The 19,006-nt window shown below is 62.1% G+C and overlaps 3 protein-coding genes across 18 annotated transcripts in view; all 3 read right to left on the bottom strand.

The window, feature by feature from the left end:
- The window catches only part of SSC5D (scavenger receptor cysteine rich family member with 5 domains), a 33,977-nt gene extending 29,655 nt beyond the window's left edge, over positions 1 to 4,322 (bottom strand). For 8 of the 9 annotated variants that reach the window (XM_035283476.3, XM_035283477.3, XM_035283479.3 and 5 more), the window contains exons 1-6: positions 4,143 to 4,322; positions 3,505 to 3,531; positions 2,891 to 3,199; positions 2,567 to 2,680; positions 2,219 to 2,329; positions 1,578 to 1,886 (exon numbers count right to left, since the gene is read on the bottom strand). In XM_035283476.3, coding sequence (XP_035139367.1) covers positions 1,578 to 1,886; positions 2,219 to 2,329; positions 2,567 to 2,680; positions 2,891 to 3,199; positions 3,505 to 3,531; positions 4,143 to 4,167 — 895 coding nt within the window. In that variant the 5' untranslated portion in view covers positions 4,168 to 4,322. The remainder of the gene's footprint in view (positions 1 to 1,577; positions 1,887 to 2,218; positions 2,330 to 2,566; positions 2,681 to 2,890; positions 3,200 to 3,504; positions 3,532 to 4,142) is intronic. The other variant, XM_054249523.2, reaches the window with a different exon arrangement.
- Positions 4,323 to 5,132: 810 nt separating this feature from the next.
- NAT14 (N-acetyltransferase 14 (putative)) lies at positions 5,133 to 7,673 on the bottom strand. 2 transcript variants are annotated; one of them, XM_078360925.1, is made up of 3 exons: positions 7,397 to 7,673; positions 6,900 to 7,018; positions 5,133 to 6,279 (listed from the first exon to the last, which is right to left on the bottom strand). In XM_078360925.1, exons 2-3 carry the CDS (start codon positions 6,969 to 6,971, stop codon positions 5,731 to 5,733), a joined length of 621 nt encoding a protein of 206 aa, XP_078217051.1. In that variant the 5' UTR covers positions 6,972 to 7,018; positions 7,397 to 7,673; the 3' UTR covers positions 5,133 to 5,730. The 2 variants fall into 2 exon arrangements, with proteins under 2 accessions (XP_078217051.1, XP_078217052.1); XM_078360926.1 differs by having other exon boundaries at positions 7,239 to 7,442.
- A 442-nt stretch (positions 7,674 to 8,115) lies between these two features.
- Positions 8,116 to 15,682, bottom strand: ZNF628 (zinc finger protein 628). Of its 7 annotated transcripts, XM_078360914.1 has the most exons (4): positions 15,489 to 15,682; positions 12,518 to 12,633; positions 8,564 to 11,439; positions 8,116 to 8,486 (listed from the first exon to the last, which is right to left on the bottom strand). In XM_078360914.1, exons 3-4 carry the CDS (start codon positions 11,432 to 11,434, stop codon positions 8,472 to 8,474), a joined length of 2,886 nt encoding a protein of 961 aa, XP_078217040.1. In that variant the 5' UTR covers positions 11,435 to 11,439; positions 12,518 to 12,633; positions 15,489 to 15,682; the 3' UTR covers positions 8,116 to 8,471. The 7 variants fall into 7 exon arrangements, with proteins under 7 accessions (XP_078217040.1, XP_078217039.1, XP_035139364.3 ...); XM_078360913.1 differs by having other exon boundaries at positions 8,116 to 11,439; positions 12,511 to 12,633; XM_035283473.3 differs by having other exon boundaries at positions 8,116 to 11,439; positions 12,516 to 12,633.
- Between the last annotated feature and the right edge of the window lie 3,324 nt (positions 15,683 to 19,006).

Below are 19,006 nucleotides of genomic sequence, written 5' to 3'. Positions count from 1 at the left end.
AAGGGTTGAATCACCACTGGAGGATTGTGGTGTCCCTCTCTCTGTCACTGTTCTAGAGATGAGAACAGAACTAAGGAGGAGCCTAACACACCTGTCTGCTTTTCCTCATCTGCAGACAGGGAAGGGGAGCGTCTCCCTCCTAGGGAGGCAATGAGAATTAAATGAGATGCTGGCGAAGCTCCCGGCTTCACCAGACGCCTCAGTGGTTCATTCGTTTCCTTTCTTGGCAACTTGACCTTCTCTCTAGGGCCTCAACTTCAATGAGCTCTGCTCTGAAGGCCCCATTTCTGCCCCACATCTCGTGCACTAGGCACACAAAGGTGCCATTCCCACCCCGCACAAGTTTTCTCTGCTCCTCACTCCCACTCTGACCTCTGTGTCCCAGTCTCCATCCCCACCACGTCCCTATGGCCGACTGTGCGGTCGCACAGGTGTGGGGGGCATGGGTTTCCACAGACCCAGAAGGGTCAGGAGTTGGGGCTGGGACTGACTAGGCACATGGATCTTGAGCCATTTTGTCACCTCTCTGAGCCTCAGTCCCAGATCTGTGAAGAGAGGGATGAGGATCCTCCCCGTCGAGGCTGTGTGAGGCTCAGAGCAGCCACAGGTGAAGTAGCACAGGGCCCAGCACACAGCAGGGACTCAGGTCAGCCTCTTTCTCTCCTCTCTTCCCCCTGGACATCCACCGAGGTCAGTGTTTCTTACCCCTCCTGGGCAGGCACCCAGCTTTGCCTGCAGCCCCTGTACTGTCCCCTCACCGGCACAGATGAAACGCCAGGTGGCTGCCCTCCGTCTGCCAGCCCCCTACAGTCAATGGACTGAGCAGTCCAGCAGGGCGGGCACTGGCCCTTTCTCCTGCGGTTTCCAGGCCCTGCCATGGTGGTGTGTAAATATTTGTGGAAGGAAAGAAAGGAAAGACAAAGGGAAAGAGAGGGAGGAAGGGAGGCAAGAAGGAGGGAGGGAGCCCCTGAGCTCTCACCCAACTCCTCCCCCACAGCCATCTGCTGGGTTCTATCCCAGGTCCAAGGTGGATGGGAGAAGGGAGGGACCCCCGGGAGACAGCTAGACCCCCATGCTGAGGGAGTGTGTATGAGGTGAGGTAGAGGCTCACCCATGGGTGCCTCCACCCTGCCTCAGTCTCCCTCCATGCCCCCCAAGTCACTGCCTACCAGCTCCCTTGAGGATGGGGGAGCAGAGGTTGGCCCACAGAGACAAGGGCTCTGGGAGAGGGTCCCCTGCCATGGGCAGCCAGTGGCAGAGGGCAGGAAGGGCTTCTTGCATTCCAGGACTTGGCTCAAGCCTGAGGCAGGTATTCTTAGCTCCATTACTCCTTCAGGGAAACTGAGGCTTACACAAATAGTCATTGGCCTGGGCCCTGGGACAGGGATGAGTGGTAGCCCAAGCCTCAAGCCTGCTCCGCCTGCTCCTGGCAAGGAGAACAGCAGGAGCTGAGGAAGGAGGGCTGGAGAGCATGGCGAGCAGAGAGCAAGCGAGCAGGAGCAGACCTGGAGCAGACCCTCTGCAGCTTCCTGGAGGGGAAAGAGGGAGCTGGGGCTGAGGCCCCAGCCCCAACATACCGGTGCAGACCAGCCCAGCATCCTCGCTGTGGTCACAGTTGCTTCGGCCCCAGGGGCTCCGGGGGCAGTCTCGGAGGGCCTGCTCTCCTCCTCCACACCCCACGTCATCCATCCATACTGGCCCTGTGCCAGGCCCAAATCTGGCACCACCAGGGGCAGCCAGCGCCCCCCCACAGCCCAGCTCCCGGCAGGCCACGGTGGCGTCTCGCAGGTCCCAGCCGTCATCACATACGGTGCCCCAGCGCCCACCATGCCAGACTTCCAGGCGGCCGGCACACCTGTGGGGGCCAGAGACCAGGCGCAGCCGCTCTGTGGGGTGAACAGGGAGGGGACAGGTGGCTGGTGAGAAATGATTCAAACACCCCTCCGTTGGTCTTCACCTGGGAAAACAGGCCTGAGATCTGCCCGCCAGCAGCCGTTAAGGGGAGAGTCCACAACCTCAGTGGGCCAGGACACCTCCCGACAGGGCAGGAAGAGGGGACACCAGGCCTGGCTTTTAAATCCCAGGAGGGACGAGGTAAACACTGGGATCCTTCCAGGACCTCAGCTAAGGAGAGGGCACCCGCAGGTCCTCAGTTCGTCTGGGCCCCAGGCCTCACCGCATCCAGGTTTGGGGTCGGGGGAGCCTTCAGGGAGCTCACCTTGGCGGGGGGCTCCAGTTGTCAGCAGAGGGGCCCGGGTGGACTTGGCCTGCTTGGGCCGGGGGCTTTTCTTCCGGGAGGCGTTCTGGGGGTTCCCAGCTGGGCGAGGGGCTGGGAGGGGAGACAGCCAGGAGTCAGGAACTTCGCTCCTTATGCTTCCTCCCACGTGGGGGCTGGGCCTCCCTCTCTGAGGGTCTGAAGTGACAGAGGACTCCCTGGGCTATGAAGGAGACAGGAGTGGGGGGACAGTCTGTCCCCTGGGAGTTCTTAGTGCAGCCGTCCCTGTCCCTTCAGAGGACATAGGAGGGTGCACTGGGCGGGGGCAGCACGGCAGTCCTCTGGGCTCACCGTGTGTCACCGGGGTCTCCTCTGTGCTGGGGCCCAGCTCCACAGACAGCCCTGGCCAGGGAGCCCCATCGAGGGGAGATGCTGAATCGTCCCTGGAGTTAGCCACGCGCTGACCTGTGGGTGGGAGACAGAAGTGGTGAGGAGAGTAGGGTCAGAGGTCAGTTGGTCCCTGGCAGAGGGAGTGAGACACCTGGCTCTGGAGGGGATGGGAGGCTGGGTGTCTCTGGACTGCTGCACACTCAGACTCGCTGAGGCTCAGGACTTGGGGTCCCTGGGTCATCTCCAAAGGAACTGCCCCTGAAGGAGCAGCCAGGGTGCCCTCACCTGCGCAGACGACGCCCGCGTCCTCCTCGTGGGAGCAGATGTGGGCCTTCCAGCCCCGGTGGTGGCAGAGGCCCAGCTGCCCCTCGTAGCCCCGGCAAGCCAGCTCGCTGAGCCACACGGGCCCTGCCCCCTCCCCAAAGAAGGCGCCCCCAGGGGCGGCCAATGCCCCTCCGCAGCCCAGCTGCCGGCAGGCCACGGCGGCGTCACGCAGGTCCCAGCCGTCGTCGCACACGGTGCCCCAGCGCCCTCCATGCCAGACCTCCAGGCGGCCAGCGCACCCATGGGGGCCGTCGGCCAGGCGTAGCCGATCTGAGGGGTGGAGGAATGGCTGTGGAGAGGAGGGGCATCCCTGGGGCCCTAGGGTCAGGGGGACTGTAGGGGCGGGGCGTGTCCTGCAGGTACTGTCGGTAGCTAGCAGCCCTACTCACTGACCCCTGGGCCAGAACCCCTGGATGCTCAGAGAGATTCACTCAGACACCTGGGGGATCCCAACGGGAGGCAGTGGTGAAGGTCATAGTGGAATTCAGGTGGGGGTGAAGCCAGGCCTAGATGGGCAGAAGGGGGAGGCCTGGCACTGGGAGGGGGGGCAGGTGGGAGGATTCTGGGGCACTTACCAACAGCCTGGATCCCCACCAGTGCCGCTGTAAGGGAGGGTGGAGAGTGGGGCAAAGTGAGGGGCAGGCCGGGGATGTTCCTTTCTCTAGCACAGGCCCCTCATCTTGAATACCCCAACACACACACACACACACACACACACACACTCTCTCTCTCTCTCTCTCTCTCTCTCTCTCTCTCTCTCTCTCTCTCTCTCTCTCTCTCTCTCTCTCTCTCTCTCTCTCTCTCTCTCTCTCTCCTGAACCAGGAACCCCATGGCTGGGAGGCAGGACTCTGGACAGAGGGCCTGGATGAGACTTGGGTCTCTCAGGCTGGTGGGTGGGGCTGCAGCTGCCTGGCCCCTGAATCAGGGCTAGGAACCATGGCTTTGGTGTTCCCACATGGTCTTAGCTAAAGGTCAGATGTCTGGGAGATCCCCTGCGGGGTCAGGGCTGGGGTAGGGCAGGGGGCAGATCCCTTGGGTTTCTGGGCTGGCAGAAGGCTGGACTGAGCAGGCAGGGAGCCTCAGAAGGGATGTCAGGGTACCCCAAGCACCAGGGACCAGTCCCGGAAGTTTGAGTCCTTAAACTGGATAAGCTAAGAGGTCAGAGCTGGGGGCCTAGGCCCTCTGAGTCCCCAAGGAGAAGGGATCACTCACCAAGGAGGCAGGCCAAGACCCTCATGTTTGCAGCCAGGACAGGGGATGGGGTGAAAGGGGAAGGAGAACGGGAGAGGAGAGGAGGAGGCAGCTGGGGAGAGGGGGAGGGAGGGAGCGCCTGCCGGAGGCGCCCAGGCCCGAGGAGGAGCAGGCAGGGCTGGACGCTTTGCCAGGAAGAAGAAAGAGGCTGCAGGGAGGCGGCAGGGGACAGGGCGGGCTAGAGGGGGCTGGCCGGCGGCTGAGGCATTGGGGGAGGGGGGTGGCGGGCGGGAGGGAGGGTGTCCAACTGCAGACACCCACACGGGAGAAGATGACGGCCAAGCAGGCTCCAGCCAGCGAAGCACTGCGCTGAGATGCTTAGGGGGTGGCCGGCTGCAGGAAGGCGAAGGGCAGGGATTGTGTGTCGGGGGCCAGTGTGAGCGGGAGAGGGCGCCCACCTGCTGCCTCCTCTCATCTGGTCAGGGAAATACGGTGAGACCACTGCTCGGGTTGGGGGCTGGGCAGACCTGGGACTCTTGGTGCTGCAGCAAGCTTTGCAGCCAGACACCAGGAGGGACTTCCCGGATGAGGAAGAGACTGAAAAACCCGACCCTCCAGTCCTGCCCCTCACTGGTGGATCTGAATGTGAAGCCCCCTGTCCCCAGCTGAGGGAGGAGAGGTTGAACTTCACTATCCCAGAGGGAGCTGGGGTAGGGAGATAAGCAGCCCAAGGTCAAGGCTTGTGAGGGGGAAGGGCTACACACACACACACACCCCACTCCCTTCACACCAGGCAGCTGTGAGGCGGAAAAAATTTGGTAATGGGGAGTGTGACTCAGAAGGGCTGGCAGGGCCCAGGGCTGCCCCTGAGCTCACAGTCTCCTGTTCTCCCAGTCCAGCACCGCCCCCCCAACAATTAATGTCAACTGGGGAAAGGAGGGGCCAGACCGAAGTGGGCGGGGATGTCCGGAGACAGTCTGGAAAAGGCATCAGAGATGAGACAGGCACACAGCGGTTTCAGGCTTTATTAGCAAATGGTGTAGAAAACCAGACGGGTCTGGAGGGAGAGCCAGAGCTGCCGTCTCAGCTCTACACCTTTCCAGAGAGGGGCCAGGCCTGGCAGCCCTGTGCACTTCCACCCCTAAGCAGTCCACCTGGTCCCCTCCAAGGACAGGCATCTAACCCACTCCGGGTCCAGGGAGGCGGAGTCACAAATCCTAACTCTGGGGCATATTCTGCTCGGCCTCCTCTCCCCCTCCCCAGATAGCTCTCCCAGGCCTGTGGCACAGACAGCACTGGCTTTGCAGACACATCGACCAAGGAGATTTCTCAGTGCAGACGGAGCTGAGGTAGGGGTTGGAGAGGCTGACCTCGAGACCAGGGAGGGAAAGGAGTCATTCCACTCTGAGAAGCTCAAACACTGCAGACTTCACACTGCCGGCTGGTGGGCGGAGGCCAGGCTCCTCCCCTCAGCAGGCCTCTGCTTCTGGGCCCTGGGTGGATGAGGACACACCGAGGGAGTGGATGTACAAGTACCTGCACACAGTAGGTGCTCATCAGGGGCTGGTGCCCCTCCCTCCTTCCCTGCCCTGGCTGGCGGTCTGTAGCTTCACAGGTCTTTGCTGAACTCCCTCACCAGTGTGTAGCCTAGGCAGCCCCAGCCGCCCTCAGCCTGGTAGCCACAGCCCTCCAGCATCCCCGCCACACCCCAGGTGGCCACAGCCACGGGGACCACGAGCCTAGCCCGGGTCTCCCCCATGCCCCCAGCCCAGGCCCTAGCCCGGGCCTCCGCAAAGGCCAGCAGCCTCCTGCCCACTCCCCGGCGGCGGTGCCAGCGAGAGACAGAGAGGCGGGTGACCCGGGCCCCGTCCCCTGCATTGGTGCCAGGGGCCAGGGCCAGGACCCCACATACATCGCCAGAGCCCCGCACTGCCACCCAGGGGCCCCCCAAGCCACCTGGGGGAGGCAGTGAGCCCCATCGGGCCCGCAGGCCCAGCTTCACAGCAGCCACAGCCAGGAACACCGGCAGGAGGAGGGCCAGGGCAAAGGAAGCCAGGACAAAGCGCAGGCCGCTGCTGGCTGCCGCCAGGAGGAGCAGGGCTGGTGGCCGTGTCAGGGCATGGAGGGCCACGCGGTTCTCAGTGTCCTTCACGCCGGCCTGTGGGCAGGAGGGGTGGCTCAGCCATCCGAAACACTAGGGCCTCCTGGACAGGAGAGGAGGGGTGGACCCTGCCCGGAGCGGGGTGGGGGCTCCCAAATGGGAGGGGAAGGCAGCATGGTGTGATGATCAGCAGTGTGGCACACTGGGTACGGAGTGAATGAATGAATGATGGATGGCAGAGTCAATTAGGACTGTGGGGGCACCCAATTCAGAGGTGGTGCCACAGTGAGGTGCCAGGGAAGTAAGGACAGGGAGCATTGCCCAGGCTGGAGTGGAGGCTGGAGGGGACTGCTGGGCTAGGCTGGGACGCTGGACTGTGCTTTCAAGAGCTGGGGTCGGAGGCACAGAAATGGCTCTTGCGCTGGTGTGCAGGGCTGACTGGAGGTGGGAGACCAGGGAGCGCGTCGGGGCTGGGGCCCCACTAGGGCCCAGGGGGTGAGCCCTCAGCTGCCACACCTGCTGTGGTTTTCAGCAGCACTTCCAGCTGGGAGCCGACTGAGGTTCAGGAGGAAAAGATCCCGCTCCGGGGTCCAGGCTGGCTCAGGTGGATGGAAGGGAGCGGCTGAACCCACTTGCAATGCCCGGCTGCAGCCACTCCCTGGGGCCCTGCCTCTCACCTTCAGCATCTCCAGCACCAGGGGCTTCTCATCTTCCCTCATCTCCCGCACTGACAGGTGGCTGGAGGCCATGGCAGCCCCCAGGCCCCCGCCCCCCAGAAGAGAGCTGGCTCGTGTACCTGGTGAGAACACAAGTAGGTCGGCGTCAGGGGGGCACCTCTGTCCCCAAAGCCCCCCGCGGGGTGGGGAGCAGCAGCAGCAGCCCTTCCCAGATGAGGACGCAGAACCCTCGGGGCCCAAAGCGAGGACCTCGGTAGGACAGGCGCCCCCCAACAATACTCAGCGACCTCGCTAGAGTCTCCCGGGATCTCCCCTCCCGCGAATTATTCAGCGATCTACCCCTAAACGCGCTGTGGACGCCAACACTGCAGCACGGGGCTCCTTCCTAGGCATACACAGGCCGGAGGACGGACCACGCTGGCTCCGCCCCGGCCCCCAGCGCTCCCTCCCCACAGTCGTCCCCGTCCCGCGCTACGAGAACAAGGACCCGCCAGCACCTGCGTGGGTCGCTTTGGTCCTTTGACCAGGCTCCCGGAGCGGATCGGGAAAGGGGTCGCCGGCGGAAGTGACGCCACCCGCGGGGGCGCGGCGCCTGCTCCCGGCCGTAGCAACCGTTGCTAAGCTCCCCGGAGCGCGGGCGTGGGGAGCCGAACGGTGACCCTGCGGAGGGCCGGGGAGGTGACTTCTCCTACCCTAGAGAAGGAGCAGCGGGAAAGGGGACCTGGGGAAACACGGGAGCGGGCGCCCGCAGGAGACGGGCGGCGGGCGGGCACCAGCGCGGGTGCCCGCCCCACGTGCCCTCGTTGCCGAGCAACCTGAGCGCAGGCGGCGATGCCAGCGGGTGGATTCTCCGCGGTGCCGGGGCCTTCGCGGGAGGAGCGGGCCGCGCTCAGCATCCTCCAGCCCAGCGGCGCCCGACCCCCCCATTCCACCCACGGGGCGCCCAGGCTCGCAGAGTCCTCCAGCCTAAGGATCCCCTTTTCCCAAATGAGGGGATGGCGGGGCTACTCACACTCAACAAGTGGCACTAGCTGGACTCTGACGTCACCACCTTCCCGCTGTGGTGACCCCTGCGTCCTTTTTGGTTTCAGAACAGGGAAACTGGGCCCCACATGGTGGCTGGCCGCAGGACGCAGAAGTTAAGACTACACGCTCCCAGGCGGGGGCTATGACCACGACTTTGCCCCGTTCCCTCCCCCCAGGAAAACAAAACACAGGCGGGGAGACTCGGGTCTTTATTAGCAAGCCCAGCCTGCAGCGCCCAGCCGCGCCCCGCCCCGCCCCGGCCCAGGCCTGCAGTGAGTCGGGGTCTCTGTGTAGGGCGGGAGAACCACTGGCTCTCCTCAAAACGTGTGCACTAGCTGGACTGCGGGCAGGGTCTGCACAATCTGGATGGAGGGCAGGCCCTGCGGGGTCATGACACCAGGCCCAGCTCCCGCGGGGACCACTTGTACCATCTGGGAGGCTGGAGCCGCGGGGAGGGCCGCGGGAGCCGAGGCGGGGCCGGACGGCGGTGGGGCCAAGAGCTGCAGCGTTGCGGCGCCTCCTGCGGTGCTGCTGCTGTCCAGTAGCTCAGTGGCCGGGGCGCTGCGGATGATGAGGAGTTTCTGCCCCGGTGGGCCGGTGGCTGGCGGCTCGGTCAGCCCAGGGGCAAGGGTTTCTACCTCCTGTACGCAGAGCCTGGTCTGCTCGCCATCCGCCCCGCTCAGCACCAGCACGCTCTGCAAGCCCTCGTCCGTCTGCAGGGTCTCAAAGAGGACATCCTGGACCACACCGGTGCTGGCCTCAGCATCCCCCGCCTCCCCGGGGCCCGGGCCCGTTAGCAACTCCTCAGCTGCCCCACTCTGAACCACCAGCAGGTTGGGCGCCTCAGCAGCCACAGCTCCTCCACTGGAATTGGGGAGCTGGCCGGCCACGGGCTGGAGCTGGACCGTGGTCACTTCCTGTGCCGGTTGGAGCTGGACCGTGGTCACTTCCTGTGCCGGCTGCAGCTGGACCGTGGTCACTTCCTGTGCCGGCTGGAGCTGGACCGTGGTCACTTCTGAGGCTGGCCGGAGGGGCTGGAGCTGCACCCCACTCATTTCCTGTGGCCCTGCCTCCCCACCCCCTACATTCTGCAGAACGATGAGGCTCTGCCCTCCCCCGCTGGCCCCAGTGCTGGCCGCTCCCTGCACCCCCAGACCCCCAGGGCCTGGCAGCCAGACAACTCCCGCCCCCTGACCTGCCTTCCCCACTGCCGGCGGCCCCTGCCTTGCACGGCCGCCCCCCGCCCCAGCACTGGAGGAGGGCAGCAGGACGAGCTTGGGCGGTGCGGGAGGGGGCGGAGGAGCAGGGGGCTGCACGCTGCTGGGGATCAGCTGGAGGCCCTGGGCAGTCTGCACCAGGAGAAACGTCTGAGAGTTGGGTGCCGCTGGGCCCAAGGTCGGGGCCTGGGCCGTGCCCCCCGCCACCTCGAGAGAGAGCGTGGCCTGGAGGTGAGGCAGGACGTGGACATCTTGGGTGGCTAGCGGGGCCGGGGCGGCGGCCAGCGGGGCAGGGGGCTGGGGACCGGCGGCGGGGGCTGTGGTGCTGGGAGCCGTGTTGGCCGGGGCGTGAGTCCTCAGGTGCCGCTGCAGATAGGCGGCCATAACGAATCCACGACCGCAGATGGGGCAGGTGAAGGGGCGCTCGGCCGAGTGCGTGCGCTGGTGCAGGAGCAGGTTGGAGGAGTGGGTGAAGGTCTTAGGGCAGAGCGGGCAGCGGAAGGGCCGCTCGCCGGTGTGCACACGCTGGTGCTGCCGCAAGTTGGAGGTCTGTGCGAAGCTCTTGCCGCAGACGCTGCAGGTGTGGGGCCTCTCCCCGGTGTGCACGTGGCGGTGGCGCCGCAGGCACGACGTGTTGCGGAAGGCCTTGCCGCATTCCCCGCAGGCGTAGGGCCGCTCGCCCGAGTGCAGCCGCAGGTGGTACTGGTAGTGGGACGACCATTTGAAGGTGAGGCCGCACTGGCCGCAGGTGAAGGCCCGCAGGCCGGTGTGCACACGCTGGTGGATGGCCAGCAGGGAGGAGCGCTTGAAGGCCTTGCCGCACTCGCCGCACTGGTAGGGCCGCTCGCCGGTGTGGTCCCGCAGGTGGTAGCGCAGCCCCGACGAGCCCTTGAAGGCCTTGCCGCACTCGGCACACTTGTAGGGCCGCTCTGCAGAAGCCGGGGCGGGTGCGGGTGGCAGCGGGGCTGAGGCGGCGGGCGCCAGCGGTTCCTGGGGGCAGGTGACCTCGGCAGCCTCAGCCTGCGGGGGCGGGCGCCCGGCCGCCGCCTCTTCCACGTGGCACTGCTGATGCGCCAGGAGGCTGGCCAGCTGCGGAAATGAGCCGTCGCAGCTGCCGCAGCGGAACGCCTGCCCGCCGGCAGCCCCATGGGTGTGCTGGTGGCGGGAGAGCCCCGCCACCGTCCGGAAGGACTTGCCGCAGGGCAGACAGGCAAAACCAGGGGCGGGGGCGGGGGCGGCAGGAGGGGGCTGCGACAGAGGGGACGGTAGCGGGTCGGCGTTGGGCGCCTCGGCGGGTGCGTCCTGGGGCTGGGGCACCGCCTCGGGCCCGGGACACGGCTGATGCTCCACGAGCAGCTCCTCGCTGCTGAATCCCTGCTCGCAGCCATCACAGCGGTACACCAGCTCCACCGTGGTCTCCGCCGCCGCCAAAAAGAGCTCGGGTACCACGGGTGGGGGCGGGGGCGGGGGCGGCGGGGCGGGAGGCGCGGTCGGGCTGTGCGGCTGGAGGTGCCGCTGCAGGTAGGCGTCGCACACGAAGACCTTGCTGCCGCTGGGCTCCTGGGGCTGGGGGGGCGGGGCCGCGGGGGCGGGGCCCGGGGCGGGAGTGGGGGCGGCGCTGGGGGCGGCGCCGTGGGTGCGCTGGTGCAGCAGCAGGTTGGAGGAGTGGGTGAAGGTCTTGGGGCACAGCGGGCAGCGGAAGGGCCGCTCGCCCGTGTGCACGCGCTGGTGCTGTCGCAGGTTGGTGCTCTGCGTGAAGCTCTTGCCGCAGACGCCGCAGGTGTAGGGCCGCTCGCCGGTGTGCACGTGGCGGTGGCGCCGCAGGCTGGACGAGTTCTTGAAGGCCTTGGGGCAGTCCGGGCACGGGTAGGGCCGCTCGCCTGTATGCTGTCTTAGGTGGTACTGGTAGTGGGACGACCACTTGAAGGCCAGGCCACACTGACCGCAGATGAAGGCCCGCAGGCCGGTGTGCACGCTGCGGTGGATCTGCAGCAGGGAGGAGCGCTTGAAGGCCTTGGGGCAGTCTGGGCACTGGTAGGGCCGCTCACCGGTGTGGCCTCGCTGGTGGTAGAGCAGGGCCGAGGAGCCCTTGAAGGCCTTGGGGCAGTCTGGGCACTTGTAGGGCCGCTCGCCTGTGTGCGTGCGCTGGTGGTGCAGGAGCCGGGAGGACCACCGGAATGACTTGCCGCACTCCCCGCACTCATACTGGGCCGCCGGGGCCGCAGAGCCTGGCTTCTCACCGGTCCCCTCCGCAGTAGAGGCCGGCGCCATGTCCGCGTGTGAACCGACCATCACACCTGGGGGAGGGATTCCGCGTCAGGGGCTTGCCCAGCACTGGATCATCTCAACACCAAACCCACACACTGGCTCTTTAAGGGACAGGGACTACCTCCCCAGGTCACCCACTTTGCAAGGGACTTTCCTTAGGATCAGGGTCCCCAATGGTCCAAGTTTGCTTGGGACTTGAGCAGGTGCCAGTGATACTGGACTGTCAGAGCTGAAATGGAAACGCCTCAGCAAACTGGGACAAGGTGATCACCCTCCTTAGGAAGCTGGCCAGGTCTAAGAAGGCTGGGCCCCACCTTCAAGAGAGCAAGCGCTGCCTTTAGGACTGCTCCCTCCCTCTAAACACAGGCAGGGTCCCTGAAGAAGACGCAGAGAGGTTCTCCTAGCTTCACTCCTTGCTGCTCTTTCTCTAGACCTCACCCCCCACCTGGCTCCAACACGCCTCCCACTGCCACACCCAAAGCCTCTTCATGCTAACTAAAGCCTCCTCGTGGCACCAGGCATGGGGGCTGACGCCTGAAATTCCAAAACTTTAAGAGGCCGAGGCAGGTGGATCACCTGAGGTCAGGAGTTTGAGACCAGCCTGTCCAACATGGTGAAACCCCATCTCTACTAAAACTACAAAAATTAGCTGAGCATGCTGGTAGGCGCCTGTAATCCCAGCTACTCTGGAGGCTGAGGCAGGAGAATCGCTTGAACACAGGAGGCGGAGGCTGCAGTGAGCTGAGCTCGAACCACTGCACTCCAGCCTGGGTGATAGAGCAAGACTGTCTCAAAAAAGCAAAAAAAAGTGTCCTCATGGTCTGAGCCTGGAATAACCTACTTCCCACCACCACAAAGCCCTCTAGGTCGCTCCTGCTCGGTGCTTCAATTCCCCAAATCCTTAGACTCCAGCCCATCTACCATCCACGCCACCCTGACTCCTTCAGCCAACCCACATCCTCACTCCCGCCTGACCCTGTACAGACGCTGCCAGCGGCCATGACAGGCACCCCTTGCCTGGCCTCAGTCTCCCTCTGCATTGATGCCCAGTGAGACTGCATGAGACTGCAGCCCCCTCACCATCACCCTCCCCAGCTCACACTACACCTCTCCGATCCGTGCACTCTCCAGGTGACTACTTGCCACGGAGCTTCCTCCTGAAACCTCCAGCCCCTCCTCTCCCCTCCTGTTCTTGGCAGGCAATCCTGTCCTTGATCATGCCTCTGTGAAAATAAAAGCAATCAGAAGCGAAGGTTCTCACATTCTGACCACGATACCAGTGGTTCTGAAATGGGACAAACTGTGCCTCCTACCCAGGGGACATCTGGCAACGCCTGGAGGCATTTGGGTTGTCTGTTACCGAGAGAGGCAAGTGCTCCTGGCATCTAGTGGGTGGAGGCCAGAGACGCTGGTCAACACCCTACAATTCATGGGACGACCCTACAGCCGAGAACGATCCCATCCACGAGGTCAGCAGTGTGAGGTTCAGAAAGCCTGTGCTATCCTTCCCCACACACCTGCCTTCCACCCACATCCTCCACTTTTCCTCCTCTCCTGGATGGTTCCCGTCAACAGAACCAACAATCTGCATCTCCCATCTTTAAAAACCACTTCCCATCCATCTGCGAACTCATTTCTCTATCCCTTCACAGCAGAGCAGCCTGTGTCAACTCACTCCTGCCCAGCTATACCCCTTCAGTCCCACACTGCTTCCCCAACTCCACCGCAGCTTCGGTGGCGTGTGGCCCACAATGGCTCACTTGTCACTGGGTCCGTGGCCTACCTCCCCCTGGCCTCTAGGATACCTCACTCCCTAGCTGTCTTCCCTCACCTGGCACCCCATCCCAGCCCCAGCCTGGTTCCTTCTCACCTCCCTGACCTCTCCACGTGGGAGCATCCAGGGATCCGGCCCTCCTTGGTCCTCTTCTGTCTGTCCTCTCTCCCTGGGAGCCCCTACCCACTCTCAGGACTCCACCGTCTATGAACAGTGACTCCAGGCCCCCAGCTCTATGAGACCTATCCTCTGAATGCCACGCCACCTGCTAGACTGTGCCATTTGACGCCTCACAGACCCTCAAACTTAACGTACCCCAAATCGAACAATGGTTTTTTTGCTCCTTGCCCCCAACTTCTACTCCACCCATAGCTTCTTCATCTCTGAACACGGAAACTCAGGCCAAATGCTCCTCACCTCCCCTCTATCATCCGTCAGCAGATTCTCCTTCCAGCCAGAACTATCCAGGGTCTGGCCACTTCCCCAGCCCTCCACCTTGACCTGCGGCACCACCGTCTCTCTCCCAGGTAACTGCAACAGCCTCCCCACGGATCTCCGCGTTTCCACCCGTGCCCTGCCCACCCATCTGTTCCCGACACACAAGCTGAAGCGAACCCATCAACAGGGAGGGTAGGGCGTTGCATTCCTGTGCTCAGACACTGCCACAGCTCCGGTCTTGAAGGCTGCCCACTTCCCACAGCCTTCAGCCTGTCCCCTCCCTGACTTGTCCTCCTGCCGTCCTCACTGGCCACCTGCCCCCGGTCACTCTGGTCACCCAGGCTGGCCAGGCAGGCCTGCTCCCACATCAGGGCACCTGCCTAGAACCGCCCCTCCCTTTCCACCTGCACTGCTCTCTCGTTCACCTCCAAGTCTTCGCTGAAATCCCCTCTGCGAGAGCTTCCCTGACACCCCTATTTACATCTCCAATCCTTTCCAACTCCCTGTGCCCTTTTCCTGCCATCTTTTTTCCCCCACAGCGTTGATCACCTTTTAATGGACCAGTGATGCTCGGCCTCAGCAGTGCTGAGGTTTGGGGCCAGGCCTTTCTTTGTTGAGGGCGGTCCTGTGCACTGTAGGGTGGTGAGCAGCATCCCCGGCATCAAGCCACTGGCCTATGAAGCCCTCAGCTACACTGTCCACAAAGATCACTCCTGCACCTCCACGTCTTTGCCGCGATGTCACCCCAGGGGAGCGCCGAGAACCGCTACTATATAAGCAGTGTGCTTTCTGTCTCGCTCTGTCTCCCCATGCTGGGATGTCAGCGCCGTGACAACGGGGGTTTCCATCTGTTCCACTGTGGTATCCCGTCCCAGCGCCTACAATACTGTCTGCAGAGCGTGCGCTCAGTAAACACGTTTTGAATGAATGAAGGCTGGGCATCCCGTTTGGACAAGCTATAAGAACTTCCTTGTCTTTCTTCTTTTTTTTTTTTGGAGACAGGATCTCACTCTGTCTCCAGGCTGGAGGCAGCGGTGTGATCTCAGCTCACTGCAACCTCCACCTCCCGGGTTCAAGCGATTCTCCTGCCTCAGCCTCCTGAGTGGCTGGGATTACAGGTGCGCGCCACCACGCCCGGCTAATTTTTGTATTTTTACTAGAGACGGAGTTTCACCATGTTGCCCGGGCTGGTCTTGAACTACGGGCCTCAAGTGATCCTCCCGCCTCGGCCCCCCAAAGTGCTGGGGTTACAGGCGTGAGCCACCACGCCCGGCCAAGAACTTCCTTTTTAAAAGATGAGTGTACCCTGTAACATGTAAGCAAGTCCTTTTAAGAACCTACTGATCCTAAGAAGCTGCACGTGCCTTTAAGAAGGCCGAGCGTCGGCTTAAACAAGACATCGGCGCTCCGTAAGAGCGGGGTCCCATTTAGCAAGAGGGCACCCGCTTTAAAAGGCCGCGCCACGCCCTTTCCGCGGGCTGGACTTCCCCTTTAAGGGGATGCGGCCGCCGCAGACCCATCTCAACCTTTGTCGAGCTAAAAACGAGGGATCGGTTTGAAGCAACCAGGTCTCAGCAGTTTTTTCTTCATTGTCTGGGTAACTGTCACTGGCCTTTAATGAGTAACCAATTTTTAGGAAGAAAAACTTTTTGAACTCAGAAAGCTTTTGCAAAAATGCAAAGCCTGACCCACCCTCTCAATGCAACCCCTTGCCCTTTAAGAGGGCGGAGCCAGCCCAGGGGGCAACAGTCGGCGGTGAAATAGCGACCTCCCCTTTAAGGCACCCCTTCCGGTTCCACGCTCCCACCCGCCCAACGTCTCCGCCCTCCGGTCCCTCCCCCCACCCCCACCCCTCCGGTCTCTCACCTGCGGCCCCAATCGGGGGAACGAGGGTGGGAGCCCCAGGACCTTCCCGCGGGGGCCGACGGGAAGGTAGGGCCCCGGCAGCGGCGGTGCAGCTGTGGGGGCCGGGGAGGGGGGGCGGGGGCGTACTCCCTCCCCACGGCCCCCGGCGCGAGGCACCCAACCTTTATCGGCGGCCTCTCGCGCACACAAACCCCGACGTCGCCTCGGCGCGTCATGACGCACGTGAGCCGAGTTCCCGCCCCCGGATCCTCCCATTGGCTGCTTGAGGCGTCGCAGCGCTCTCGCGCAGGCAGCGTGCGGCATCCTGGGACTTGTAGTTCTCCCAGTTGTGGTCCCTGACTCCAACTGTCAGGTCCTGGGGCCGAGGCCCCGGTGAGCCCAAGACCGGGTACCGCCAACTCGAGACGCGGGGTCGCACGTTCCCTTTTATTAGTCCCGATTCCCGCTCATCTACAGAAAAATCCTTCCATGCAGCATGGTTGTACAAAAACCCCCTCCCATGAAGCTGTCCCGCCCCCAGGATGTAATCGCTACTGCGGGAAACCGAGGAATGGAGCGCTTCCCGCCCCTCGGCAGAGCCGCGTGCTCAGGCCTTTCGGACGTGTGCTTTGTGCACGCTCGTGCAGACCCTGCAGAAACCTGGTTCCGTTCAGGGCGCCTGGAATCCAGAAACTCCTTATGGGGCCTAGGGTTTTAGTGGGAGATGGAGCTGCTCCAGAGTCCCTTTCCATGCTCAACCCCCCGACCAACCCAGCATTTCACCCACACTGGCTTTTCTGAGGGTCATTCACTTCACGCACTTTCTCAACCAGAGCACTAGTGCCATTTGGGATGGATTCATTGCCGTGGGGACTGTCCTGCGCACTGTAGGGTGGTGAGCAGCATCCCTGTCCCCCACCCACTAGATACGGATAGCATCCCCAAGCCTCGCTCTACACAGCCCTTAAGAGAGGTCAGAATATCTCCAGGTGGCAGGGCACGGCGGCTCACGCTCACGCCTGTAATCCCAACACTTTGGGAGGCCGAGGTGGGCGATCACTTGAGGTCAAGAGTTCAAGACCAGCCTGGCCAACATGGTGAAAGCCCGTCTCTACTAAAAATAGAAAAATTAGCTGGGTGTGGTGGCGCGTGCCTGTAATCCCAGCTACTCGGGAGGCGGAGGCAGGAGAATCACTCAAGTCCAGGAGGTGGAGTTTGCAGTGAGCCAAGATCACGCCACTGCACTCCAGCCTGGGCAACAGAGCAATACTCCGTGTCAAAAAAACAAACAGAGAATATCTGCAGACATTACCAAATGTTCACTAGTCGAGAGCCACTGCTCAGAGACAGTCCCCTTGGGCTGAAGGCCATTCTGCACGCTGTTTCTCAGGCCAGAAGGCCCTTCTGCCCTTGACCCTTCCCTGCCCAGCAAGATCCCACTGGAAAACATCCTGTGCTAGGTAGAGTCCCTCTTACATGCTTTGCGACATCTATGTCTCATGACAGCTGGGACCTTCGTGTCTTTGCTGCCCTATTCCAAACAAGCATGGGCCCTGATCGAGAAGCAGACGGGACTTGTTTGTTGAATGAGTGGATTTTTCCAGCCTCCCCTGCAGTTTCCCCAAGTCTACAAGCAGGCTGGAACTCAGGGCCAATATGTGCTGATATGGACCCACCCCTGTCTTACAGGGTCTTGGCAGTGATGTCTCTGTGCATTCATGCATGTAAAACCCTCGGCACCCAGCTCAGCTGAAACATTCCTTTCATGTCAGCATTAACCACACAAAGCGGGTGCCATGCCAGGTGGGGACACCAATGTGCAATGCGCTGCCCAGCTGGCTGCCAAGAGGGGCACAGAGCCCACTGCCATCCCCCTTGCCTCAGGCCAGTTGGGTCTCTGTGATAGTGAAATGGGCCCTCAGCTCAGCCCCCTCATTTACCTGCCCACCTAGAGGCATTACAAAAGGGATTGGACAGCCACCCTGGGCAACATAGCAAGACCTCATCTCTACAAAAAATTAGCTTGGTGCATGCCTGTAGTCCCAGCTACTCAGTCAGCTGAGGTGAGAGGATCACTTGAGCCTGGGAGGTTGAGGCTGCAGTGAACTGACATTGTACCACTGAACTCCAGTCTAGGCAATAGAGCAATACCCTCTCAAAAAAGAGAGAGGCATGGCTAAGACTGGCTCTTCCTCTCCTTAGCATTCCCCACTTTGCAGCTGGAAGGTGAACAAAGTATTTGAAGTCAATGGCCTTGGGCAACCTGCTGTCCCTAAAAAGGTGATGTGGATTCAACAGGTTTGTTTTTAGAACAGCCTAGCCCCGCCTTGGAGCCAGTAATGGGAGGAGACCCAGGCCAGCCCTGTGTCCAGCACTTTCCAGGCCAAGGAGGAGTCTCATGGACCCAGGTGAGGAGGTGGCGTTGTGCCCCCAGCCCTGGATCGTCTGTGTAGCCCTTCAAGGGATGTCACTGGGTCCCTCGTGTGGACAAGTAAACAGAATCAAAGAGCCAGAGACATGGATAAGATTACAGAGAATCCTCCTCTGCAGCTGTTCCAGGCCCAGCAGCTCTGACCCACAGTCCCAGCCAGGGCTCCAGCCCAGGTGCTGCCCTGGGAGCTGGATCATAGCAATGTGAAGGGGGGAAAGCCAATGAAAAACTCACAGGCCCTGGCCCAGCACGGTGGCTCACGCCTGTAATCCCAACACTTTGGGAGGCCGAGGAGGGGAGACCACCTGAGGTTGGGAGTTCTAGACCAACCTAATCAATGTGGAGAAACCCCATCTCTACTAAAAATACAAAATTAGCCAGGCATGGTGGCACATGCCTGTAATCCCAGCTACTCTCTGCTGAGGTAGAAGAATTGCTTGAACCCGGGAGGCAGAGGGTTGCAGTGAGCTGAGATGGCACCATTGCACTCTTGCCTAGGCAACAAGAGCAAAACTCCATCTCAAAAAAAAAAAAATTAAAAAACATCTCACCATCCCAGTGAGCTCACAAAACTTCCCAGGGCATGCAGTGGTAATGAAGAAGACAGAGGCTGTGCCATGCTGTGGAGAAAAGCCAAGCAGAGGAGGTAGCTCCGGGGCAGGAGGAGGACCTCCAGAGCCTCAAATGCAGAACCAAGCAGATGCCCCAGTGCACACCCCTGCAGGCCCAAGACGTTTCTGTTTCTGGCCAGCAACACCCCACGGCAGGTGTTTGGGGGGCACAGTTCCTCCCCATCCCAACTAGATCAGGCTCCTTGTCTAGCCTCAGACCCTCTGAGCCAGGCAGGTAAACCATTCAGCCTCTATAGGTACCCACCCCTTCCTGGGGACTGGGCTGTCACTCCTGCCTAGAGACCCTGCACGCGTTTGGGGGATTCTTCTCCATCCACCCGATCCCAGGAGGATCAGCCAAAGGCTTAAGAAACGGCCTGCCACTCCCCTTCCCTCTGTCTCCAGAGAGTGGGGTCAGGGACTGGATTCCCAGGGCCAGAGACGAAAAATAAAACATCCTTTTTCAAAAAAGTTGAGGAGAGCCAAGATGCATGTTA

This window comes from Callithrix jacchus, chromosome 22 (assembly GCF_049354715.1).
Source record: "Callithrix jacchus isolate 240 chromosome 22, calJac240_pri, whole genome shotgun sequence".
Taxonomy (NCBI): domain Eukaryota; kingdom Metazoa; phylum Chordata; class Mammalia; order Primates; family Cebidae; genus Callithrix; species Callithrix jacchus.
The sequence above is the reverse complement of the archived record's forward strand: the minus strand, read 5'-3'. Positions and strand labels throughout refer to the sequence as shown.